At 37.7% G+C, this 12,102-nt stretch overlaps 1 protein-coding gene across 2 annotated transcripts in view; it reads right to left on the reverse strand.

Moving 5' to 3' along the window:
* Nucleotides 1–12,102, reverse strand: part of cdh4 (cadherin 4, type 1, R-cadherin (retinal)) — a 323,086-nt gene that overhangs the window by 15,733 nt on the left and 295,251 nt on the right. The window contains exons 10-11 of one of the 2 annotated variants that reach the window (XM_088338690.1): nt 11,550–11,807; nt 2,623–2,761 (exon numbers count right to left, since the gene is read on the reverse strand). In XM_088338690.1, the coding sequence (XP_088194816.1) occupies nt 2,623–2,761; nt 11,550–11,807 (397 nt within the window). Of the gene's footprint in view, nt 1–2,613; nt 2,762–11,549; nt 11,808–12,102 lie in introns of both variants that reach the window. The other variant, XM_088338689.1, reaches the window with a different exon arrangement.

Here is a 12,102-nt window from a genome sequence, read left to right on the forward strand (position 1 = left end):
GTTTTGTTGAATGCCCGCTAATGACGCTGACGTTCAATTTGTTAATATTCGTTCGTCACGGGTCGAACAATACTCGCTCTGGATAAGTCATGACATGGCTGGCTTTCGAAATTCGCATTATCCGCGGTAATTGAAGTGTGTGACTTCAACAATCAAGCAGGAAAGGTTATAAATAATATATAAACAACTGCATATGCAAATAACTGCATTCTTGCTTAAGATTTCTTTCTTAACTGTCATTTAGATAAAGCAACATAGATGTCAACCTCAGCCAATTGTTGCTCTTATTAATGATTGCAATTCCCTTTATTGCGCGGTAATAAACCTTACAAACATAGCATGACCCCGAAATATTAACAGCAAGACACCATATTTATTCATTTACAACGTGCACTCATGTAAAATGCGCAACCCTAATCTTGAAAAAGAATTGGTTAATTAATTTGTATCACATTTTCTCAGCTCAAACCATTGTAAGTGACAAATTCTGTTGAAAATGTGCCGCCTTGATTGAAATAATTTATCGACAACGTAAACTCTAAACACAGTTCCAACAAAAAGTTTGCAATGTATTTATTTAATGTCCTTCAAAGTTCCATTCATCATTAAATACAGCAAAGAGTTGTTACCCTCGTTGTGCTTTTTTGCAATTATTTATATATTCAGGACAACTTTTTTGTTTTCTTCATTCTCTAACTTTTGTTTCTGGTACCATAAAAAAGGGGTATATTAAGATACAACACAACTGGAATTCTCACGGTTAGTATTCGGCACTCTCGCGGCAATGACGATTCCCGTTACATCCATGTTTTGCGATTGTTCGACAGATTAATCATTGCACAAATACGATAATACACAACCGTATAACCTCGTATATAACTTTGAGTTATTTTTCAGGTAAAAAAAAGTGTGTTATAAACCATAAGTTATCATAATATGTGGAAACAAATTCATTTCATTCAACAAAAAACATTAAAAAAAATCTTTCCTTTCTTAGTTCTTTGGCCACTTGCCCTAAATTTAGTGTTGCTTATTATACGATGCAGTGCAGGATTTTTCAGACTTAATCTATTGGACAGATGGTTTTACTCTAACGTACCCTGTCACGATTATGTTTAATTTGCAACAAAAATGTCAGAGTATATATTTATTTCCATTGTCTAACAATACTCGATGACGTTGTCATCTGCGGCCAGTGACTGAGACGATGCCAATTCGAGCTGATCGCTCTAAATAACAGCAAAGTTAAAAAAAAATCCCGTAAAATGGTTTTACAGGGTACACAATCCAAAATGATCCAAAAACATATGGAATACAAGGAAAATGTATAAGTTGACAAGTATGCAGTAATCCTTTGTTTTTTGTGGGGGTTGGATTCCGAAAGGGACCTGTGATAGTCAAAATCCCAAAGTAGAAACCTTGATTTATCTATTAAATACTTGTTACATTGCTGCTTTTTTGTTTTTGCTGCATTCTTGTTTTTTTCTGGAATACTTGTAATAGAAATATTTAGACTTATTTTTTATACTGTTAAAATACTGTTTGCAGTGTAGTTATTTAAACTTAACGAAATAGAAGGGTTGCAGTGTCAATTATTGAAGATCATAATATTTCCAAAGAAAAAATATCGGATCAGAAAACAAAAATGTAGCTTTAAAAGGCTTCTACCTTCCTTGAGCATGTGTAACTTTGTGGGTGACAGAAAGCATCTTCCTCTACCATTTGGTACTATGTCAGTCGAAAGCCTTTAGTTGAGAAACTCAAAATTAAAAAATATAAGCGCCTAAACAATGTAGGTTCGTCAAGCTGGTTAACGTACGTCTACAACTTCAATCGAAATGTTACTGACGCAGAGCCAGACACAGGCACAAAAGGGGCTAGGGGACTGTTTAGCCAATCAGAATGCAGAACACATTGCGTGATAATAATCTGGCGAAGATGCGAAACAGTGAGAAGTAAACCGCAATACAGCCAGTGATTACTGTATTGGGAGTTTTGTGCAGTTCACTAACACAATAGCGTGATAATGCGACAAAAGATGGCCCAGCCACGACCTCATTTTATAGAAAGTGGTCACGAGATTCTGTTTATGTGCTTTGACTTAATTGGATACTCTTGGGAAACGTGATTTAAACGCAGGTAATATCAGACTCATTCTCGCCTCGGGCAGAATTGTATTAGGCTTTCATTCGCCTGTGAACATAGTACTAATGTAATGGATAATTCATTCGTGGTATTATTACACATACACGATAACCCCTGATTTGGATTCTGTTTATTACAACTATGTTAGATCATGAAAATTAGCTGCTCGCTAATGTTTTACTTAAGGGACAATGTGTACTATTTAGCCCCTCCTAGTAGTAAAAAATATTTTCCAATTAAAAAACAAACAAACAAAAAAACATTATAGATCTGAACAGATAGCAAAAGAATCATGCAAACGAACATTTTTTCTTATAAATATTCAGAGGTTGAAAAATGTGGAGTTATTTTAGATAACTCCAAAACTGTGATAAAGCCATTCCTAGTCGGAGTTGACATAATTATTCACCATCTTGCCTCTATAGGAACCCCCACAAAACAATATATTGTTCAAACATCCACACTTACCAGACTTACCATTGTCGAAAGCCAGAAAGGTAGCCTCATAGATGTTATTTTTGACGTACGGGGACTCTCGATCAAGAACCGCCATCGTCGTTATCTGACCATTGGTCCTGTTGATCTTCAGCCAGTTTGCGGGATCTGAGAGCTTCGAGTACCTTTAAACAGGTGGGAAAGAAAGATATCGTTGAATCTTGGAACAATTTTGTACAAAGTAATACTTAACCGAGTCAAGTACTATCAGCACGATGAGCAAAAATAACAGAATGTACCCAATTTTCCGGACTACAAGGCACACCTAAAAACTCCAAATTGGTTAGAAATAAACTGGTGTGTCTTACAATCCGCTGCGCCTTATATCCTGTAGAATACGGTTGATAAAATTGGAAATACATTGTTTCAAGTAAATGATAACTGTTCTGCCTTTGAGAAACACATAGAGTGCCTTCTCATTATTGTTAATTATTTGTTGCTAAAAGAAAACTAAAGCAAAGCACAGAACTCTGACGTCAGCTCAGACAATAACTTTTGAACGCTCCAAGCATACAGTATCCTTTTTTTGTTTGTAAGTACGAGACCTATTGTGATTCATTAAATTAAGATTTTTGTTTATTGTAATGTTTTGCACAAAATTATTTACTTTTGTTTGGTGTTAGCATGACTTAGCTTAGCTTAGAATGTATCTGTATGATTAGCAAGGTAATAAGACTTTTTTTGTACTTTGTTTTTAGTTCTACGGCAAACCTCATAAGGGTAATGGTTAAAGCCATTGTCCAAACAACCAGCAACTAAAGAAAATAAGTCTAGTTAGTCAGGACGTTATTCCCTAGATGTCTTGCATGTGAAAAGGGGGAATCTTTGGAGTGAAGACAGATAAATATCAATTGAATTAATTCATTCATTTTAGTGGTGAAGCCAGATGTCATTATAATCATTTATTTTCTATTAAATAAATTATTTTAATTTAAATGCGTTATTTATTTATATTTGCAACTCTATTCCTTGCTGTAGTTTTAATTCCATGCACCTTTTATATATATATATATATATATATATATATATATATATATATATATATATATATATATATATATATATATATATATATATATATATATATATATATATATATATATATATATATATATATATATATATATATATATATATATATATATATGTTGGACAAATATGTTTATTCCTATGAGAATTTAGCACTCCTCAAAGTATCTTTTTACCTGCAGCACACATCAGGTTAGTTTATGAAATGTTCAGCTCCATATAGAGAAGAACATATGTTTGCCAATCTCTGTTTGGCTCTTAATTAGCGCATAAAGAGGCATGTATAACGCATATTCTCGACTTCAACACTCCCTATACCCACGAGGAAAAACTGCAACTTTTGTAATCAGTGATGTGACAAAGTCAATCGAGCTGAAACTGACAACTCCAATTACGGACGACAAATCCAATTAACATCTGACTTAACTTCTGAATGACAGGAAGTTTTCGCTATATGTGTTGTTAGGAGAGAGTACACTAAATATAGAATAGAAAGCTTGAAGAATCCCGTAAATTCAGAGTCTTTTTAACGTACATTTTCCCAGATCAAAGTGACTTTTCTTCATAACTGTATTAAATTTAGCAGTTTTCTGCACATGCATGCATGTGGGTCAGTCTAAGTCAGGGGTCAGGAAAAGCTTAAGAGTCTCTGAATTCATTGGGCTGAAGAATTTTGTGAAAGGGCTGTGAGAAAAGAAAAAACACTAGCATTTGCGGCTATCTGCCGTATCCACAGTGATATCGTAAGTATTAAGTTTCTAAGTGACGTTAGCAGTTAAAGCAAAGGTAGCCACAAAAGCTAAGTCCTGGCCACAGATTGCCGGAACGGATAAGACCCTAGATATGATCAAACAATCTTTCTAATTTTTGAAATCACGAACCTTTAAACGTTTTTCGCACACCAATTGATATGTTTTTGGATTTTTAATATTGGACAGGTGCAAAAAAGATTGTATCCGATACCAGCAGGGTTGAGTAGGGTTACTTTAATGTAATTACTTTCAATTACTTTTGGATTACTCCAGTACCAAATATGCTAATAAAAGACAAAAGAAACTAAATATGAATAAAATGATGACTCACGACACGTGGTAAGCTTTCTCTCCTGGCTTTGATCTCTTTGATCTCCGGCAAAACTAACATAAAATGCGACAGAAACAAAATGAAAATAATTCGAAACAGCTTGCCAACATCATTTTTGCCGTTCCATGTATTCTGTTACTCCCCAAGCCTGCACAAGATTTAGTCATTTTATTCATATTTAGTTTCTTTTGTCTTTTATTAGCATATTTGGTATTGGAGTAATCCAAAAGTAATTGAAAGTAATCCAGTTAAAGTAACCCTACCTAACCCTGGATACCAGTTCTTTATTTTGACTATTATTGCAAACTGCTGTGCGTTGTTTTGATTCCCACGTCCTTTAGGGCACATATACTTTTAAAAACCTCAGTTCAGAGTTCATGGATCCCCCTTGACTACCTGGGTTGTAGGTGTTCCTGTGTTGTGTTTTGGGCAAGTACAGCCTAGCAATGCCAATCCCTCTCATGGCCGTTATTTGGGTGGGAGGGGATTACAGACAGTACTGGTTTCACAGGTTACCAATAGCAGGAGTACCAGTTGCTGTTCTTTTATTTTCCACAACTTTAAGAGTGGATTTGCCTTTCTAACCTAGGAGATTTAACAAAAACAAATGGCTCAGTGGAGGGCTTTTAGAACATGTTGGAACCTCTTTTCTGAGGCTTGGCTTCTCTCCCTGTCCTCCTTGAAAGTTCAAAATCCATTGACGTCTTCTCTCCTTATTTTGTGCGTCTACTAAACATTAAATTTTTCACCCGAGTCTAGAACTATGAATGTATTCTCTATTTATTTTGCGAGTCTACTAAAGTTTAAACTTATCACCCATAAACTCAAAGCTCTAGAGCAGGAGACGGTAACCCATAGCTCGCGTCATGAGTACATATAACTTGGCGATAAACAATGAATCTTGGTTTTATTTATTGTATTTTACATGCAGGGCTGTTTGTCGCTCATGCATGCCGTGATAATGAAAACATCAATTGGTTCTGTCCAGTATATATAAGAAACAATTTAACTACAGTTATAGTCAAGGTGTCACACCAACAGACCCCGTTTTCTTTATATGGAAGCTAGTTAACCCTTAACGTCCATGTACAATGCGCCTAAAATCCCGATCCAAGATGTACCCAAAATAAATTAAATGCTATTCTTGAATCGTTTGGAGAATATGGGCGGTGTTGGTCTCTTTTGAAAGGTAACAAACTGATGTTTTGGTCCAAACTAAAATAATAATGGCTGCGAGTGCTACTAACATTGAGTAACCTGAGTTGGAACACACAGAAATAGAAGGTTTTCATTCTCGGCTGCTTTTTTCTTTTTGCAAATAAATGCCTGCAGATGATTGCAGCATAGGCATCATACCTGAAAAACAGGTGAGATAATAGCTTAAAGCCTCACCTGGAACCTTGTCTAATTTGATCACAATCTGAAAAACTAAACATTGTGTTTTACACATTTTTCTGAGAGTAGGTTTAGGCGTTTCCAGAAGTGGCCATTTGGAGACGGCCAGTTTTCTACACTTATGTTTGCAAATTCGTATTTTACTTTGGGAATGTTTTAGCCATTGTTAAAGAATTGTAAATGGATGACTTCTCTTTTTAAAAGTCAAATTAATGATTATGATTAATGGTGCGTAAAAATGAATCATGGATTGCCTTGACACTTATTTTTGGCTCTGATTTGAATACATCACTGGAAAATGGCACAAACCTTTGTTGGAAATTTCGTTGACTAAATAATGTGTTAATAATCATTCTATTTGGTGACTGCTGACTGGAGATATTTTGACTTATTGGGGCCGTTATCCGTTTTATCAAACAGGCTAAAGTGGGCTCTGGACTGTGGAATAAACCCAGCTGTTGGCAGAGAAAGATGTCAATCGAAGGGGGAGGGCTAACCACCATATTGGAAATATTTTTATTTTCAAAAGGTAGTTTTGGAGCGAAACGAATAAATTTCCACAAGCAACGTCCAAAAGGCAGATTTTTTTGGGGGGCAGATTTCTATTTATCTGTCATCATTATTGTGTGTTTTGGAATAAATATTTTACATGGTTGAATCTTCATCTTTGATTTAATAAAGCCACTTTCACGGCAAGGCGACGTAATGGTGAGTTATGCCACCTTCATAGTTTTTGGGTATCTCGTTTCCGTCTCATCATGATGTTTCTCTGATGACTACTATATTTTAAAATGATCATCATATCTTGAATCTCAAGAGTCTAAGCTTTCTAATAATATGTTGCATTACGTTTTTTAGTGACTAGTGACATCGTACACATACGTATTTGTTTATCAAAAGTCCAGCCGCCGATGGGCCGTTATAACGTTAAGGGGTTAAACAATCTTCGGTCATTGTTGACACACTTTATGATGAAAACCCACACAACAAACTTTAACCAACAGCGAACCTGTCATGATTACTAACTCGGATCACCTGGAGCAATCATGTGGTGCCTGGGTGGGCGCCTTCTGATTGGCTGGCACTTCTCTCTTAAGCGCGCTGTGTCCAGAGAGCAGTGTCAGAGTGTACATTTTGTAACTCTGTGTGTTTCTCCTGATATCCCGTTCATTTAGAACTCTGCTTATCCGATTCTGCCTGCCTCCGATCCGACCTGTTTCCGTCCCACGCTTTGATCCCCTTTCCAGCCCCGGTAAACAAGACCTGCCTGACTTCCGCACTACGATTCTGGACATGTTCCGAAGTTATCTCCCCGGCGCCGCTGCTGACGTCTGACGGCCATCACGTCTCCAGCAAGCCCTGAACGCTTCCTTAATAAAAGACTTAAACGAATGCTCTGGGGTCCACTGGTCTGTTCTGGTTTCCTGATAGAACCTTTTACCCAGAAGCTATGGCAAACCAACTAGAGCAATACAGCAACTTGATTGGGTGAGCGAAAGGAATGGGCGAAGCTATACACAGGACAGGATGCGCACACTACTTCTCGCCAAGCGCTGTCTGCACTGAAGGTAATCACGTTAGCATCCTTGGTTGCAGTAACTTTTGACTTTGCTCGCACCTTGTTTTGAAACCATTAGTCAGGACAAAAGTGGTAATCAAAATGAGCCTCAACACTCTTTAAGCAACTGCGGAAGGGAGAATGAATTTTAAGTGGTTTATTTTTATTGATATTGGACACAGGCTCTGGCATTATTATCGTTTCATTGATTTTACCAAATCATCAAACATTACACAGTGAAATAAACTGTCTTGAAGAGTTAACTTTTGTTTGGAGAAGGGGTTTGACGGATTTGTCTTAAAATATATGGTGTCGCTCTCTCAAAAGAAACATCAAACTATTTTTGCTTTTATGGCTCTTTAAAAAGGGTTTCTGACCCCTGCTCAAGAGACTACCGTAAATTACGGACTATAAGCCGATACTTTTTTCCCTAACTTTCAACCCTGCGGCTTCTTCAGTGATGCGGCCAATTTATGTAATTTTTCTAACGGCCGCCAGTGGCGCTCGAATGTTGCTACCATTAACTGCCCTGTCACCGTCACCGTTTGGGATGAAAGCTATACTATTATTATTAAAGCTTCGAAAACTCTCTCGGTGTACCATCTTTCTTTGTAAATATGTGTAACCCATGTATAATATGTATTTGCAACTGTACATTTTTGTATTGTATTTATTTGTATTTATTTTAGACACTTTTTCTGATATGTTTTGCACGGGTGAACGAAAAATGAGGGGCGGAACAAACGCGGGGTGCCGAGTTTAAGTGGGGACCGCTAAAGGTGAGGGACAGACAAGCAAAGAAGAGTGGTTAAAAAGTTGGTTAAAGAAAAAGGAGTTGCGTGAGTAAATGTGTTCATCTGATATATTTTTCCCACCCTTACCTTTGGAAATATACACTTTTTTCCTTGGATTACTTTCAATGGGACCCGGACTCTGCAGGTCTGCATCAAACCTTAAGTACCGGTATCATTTTCCGTTCATTTTGCCGGCTGTGATTATAGGACTTTGGACTTTAATGAGGGACATTTAGTTTCAATCGCGGGACTTGAAGTCGGGTTTGGTTTAATTTTGTGTTTGTATTACATGTTTAAATGTGGGCGCATGCGGCTTATATACAGGTGCGGCTTGTGTATGTACAAAATCGGTTTTCCTTTTAAAATGTGGTGGGTGCGGCTTATAATCAGGTGCGCTCTATAGTCCGAAATATTACGGTAGTCGTATTTAAAAAAAAAAGAAAGCGCTAATTTCCCTTTGTTGCTCGTTGTACAAGAAAAACTTGCTTATGTGCTAAACATATGTGCTCAGCTGCATTTCAACAGTGTTTTCTGGCAAAAGAGGTCATCTGATTGACATTAAGAAAAATCGATGGCACTCGGTGACTCCGGCTATAGAGCGAAACAAAGCCGCCGGGCCTCGGAGGGAATGCAGGGTCAACGCCCAGATGGCACGAAGCCTGCTGTGTGGTTGCACATTAGGACGGACGGAGAACAAAATCAATTAAGAGGACGGGGGGAACAAGCAGACCCAAGCAGGCGAGACGGACCACGTCCCACTCGTTAGATGATGACCTCTTCGTACCGGGAAACCGGGAGGCGAGACCGACCCAAAGTTGGCCGTGAGAATGTCAGTGGGCACTGGAGACGGATGAACTTTTTGGGGAAAAGTGCTCCCTGTGGATTATACAGCAGCACCAAACTGTGAACAAACTCACAGTGCGCTAAGAAGGAAAAATCACGTCTGCCTTTACCCTTCAAATTAGTTTTTCGATTAGCAAACTTGTGGGGATAAAAAGTAAGCGAAATAATAGGAGTGAAGAATTTCAAATCATTTAGTCATGCTGATTTTCTAGAAACGTTGTCACTACCACACATGTGAAAATATGTTTACAAGCCGTCTGTCCTTGGTGCCATTGGCGTGAAAATGCTTTATTTTTTGGAATTACAAAAACCTCACTTAAACCATTTGCAGAGCTCCTTACAATGCCGTTGTTTTTTACTTCTTGGAGGATCAACACAGCATGCACTTACTTCCTTACTCAAGTAATAATTTAGATAAAGAAAATGCTTACAAAACGATCAGTTTAATTCAAAATCACTATACCCAAAGGAATTTTACTCTTCGGTGTTGGGTTAAAAGATGCCCAGCTTTCTCCTTCCACCTCAGACGTCATTTCAGCCTCTTGCCAATAGCTTACAAGCCCGATCTTTCCTCTAACGTCAGGTGATCAGGAGAACTTTTTGAAAGAAACCGCACAGCACAAATGGCGTCGAATATCAAATATGTTTGATATTTTGGCGCTTGGGCCAGAAATTCCTCAAATGTGAGGGGGACAGAAGAAAATGGCGAGATGCCTTTTTCCACAATGCTAGCGCTCTAAATATAAAATGCCACAATATTGATGATTGGAGGAATTAGTCAATGTTTTGTCAATATCATTCATATAAAACATAACAGGAGCAAAAGTGGAACTTACTCATGATACTCCTGATATTTCAACACTTTCACCCACGAATCAAGTTCCTAATTCACACATCAGAATAAACAGCAGTGGAATTTATCAATGAAAAAAGTTGATGCCTTTGGTGTAAAAATATGTTCTTTTTAATCATTTAAAACCCTAAATCCTCACAATGTTTTGGAGCTATAGCAAGGATTTCTGAAATATAAATGACCATTATATGGCAAGAGTGGCTTTGATCTGCTTTTAGTTTGTCCTGAGTTCCTATCTGCAGGGTGGTGGCGCCCATCCCTCTCCAGGCCAACATATCTTTCCACCTGTTCTCAAACAGGGGAACTTTTGCACATCAGCCAGATATGCTAACCACCGCACTTCAGAGATGGTGCCTGGCTCTCTCACCTCCCTAAAATTTACCTCTTCTCCCTATCTGTTCTTCCTTAGAAAAGATATATATGCTGAATATATTAAAACTAACAAAGTACTTGGTGAAAAATGTACTCAAGCACTGAGTAACTGTAGCAATGTCGTATTTATTGATTTTTTTTAAACAACCAATCAGATCATCAAAGTCCATCCAATCAACGAAAAAATACATTTAATTTAAAAGTAGTTTAAAAAAATTCAAGTGCGCTAATAAACAATAAAATAAAAATAGTAGAAATCAAATAATTTAATTAGGCACATGTAGCACCAAGTAGCACATTTAAAGCCCCAATACTTATCTTAAGGCAGCTAGGTTTGATTGGTCAAACATGGTAGAGCCTGGTGAAGTTCTGCGTCAAAATAAATGCGCCTTAGTGGAGACAAACAGACCGGTCCTTACGCAGAGGGGATTTATGAAGTGACAAAGTAACGACTTCAATTCTGCCTAATGTAGCGGAGTAAAATAATCATTTTTTTCTTTTTACTCAAGTAAACGCCTTTTTTGTTTACACATTTTGATAAGTTTCTTCCATTTCTAATATTGGACACCTGCAAAGGATGTATCATGGGATGCCGGTTCATTATTTTGACTATTACTGTGCACTGATTTGACGATTACATCAATGTTGCTGTTCTTTAAATCTTACACCCTTTAGGGCGGATTATTTTTGTAACCTAAGAGATGTAATAAAAAGATAAAGCTCGGGTGAGGGAGGGTGAAGTCACTCTCCCTGTCCTTCTTGCAAGTTCAACATCTTATTTCCTTATTTTGAGGGTCAACTAAACTCTAAACATCACATTAAAAAATAATTTCATAAAAGTGCGCTAAGAAGAGTTTGGACCAGGCTGAGAGTAAAAAAAGTACGATCTTGTAATGTATGATATGGTGCACACTAGAAAACCTGAAGTTGCAGATGCGATACGGCATTTCATGACATTTTTGCAAAAGGTTTTTTAAAATAGGTACCTGACAATCTGATGGACGAAATGGTCCGGGTCCTGAGCAGAAAACATGGTCAGGGTGGTCCCTGCCGGAACACCCTCCTCGAAGCGGATCATTTTGGGGTTGACGGGAAAGACGGGCGGTTCGTTCACGTCCTGAACCGAGATGGTGACGCCGGCGGTAGACTGAAGTGATGACTGGATGCCACTAGCCAGGTGAGCTTGGTTGGATACTACTACCGTCAGCATGAAGGCCCGGTTCATCTCAAAGTCCACTGGCTGCAACAGGCACCACAATTGGCTGTGTTCACACCCACAACGACATAATAGTGCTTCATCCATGCTGACACTTATATATTAATTAATTCATTTAAATATATTAATCATTTCCTTAGTATTCTTAAACCTTTAGGAAAAGTTCATCTTGTTAATACAACAACCACTTCTAAAAGCCAGGTAGCACCTGAGTAGCCATCGGACCAGTCTACTGTCTTGGACAGTACCCATAAATGGAGAAGGAGATCTTTAAGTGGTTTGGAGATAAGAGACAAAATGGATATTGAGTGTCTTGGAT

This window comes from Urocampus carinirostris, chromosome 6 (genome assembly GCF_059441175.1).
Source record: "Urocampus carinirostris isolate Australia breed hairy pipefish chromosome 6, RoL_Ucar_1.0, whole genome shotgun sequence".
Lineage (NCBI taxonomy): Eukaryota > Metazoa > Chordata > Actinopteri > Syngnathiformes > Syngnathidae > Urocampus > Urocampus carinirostris.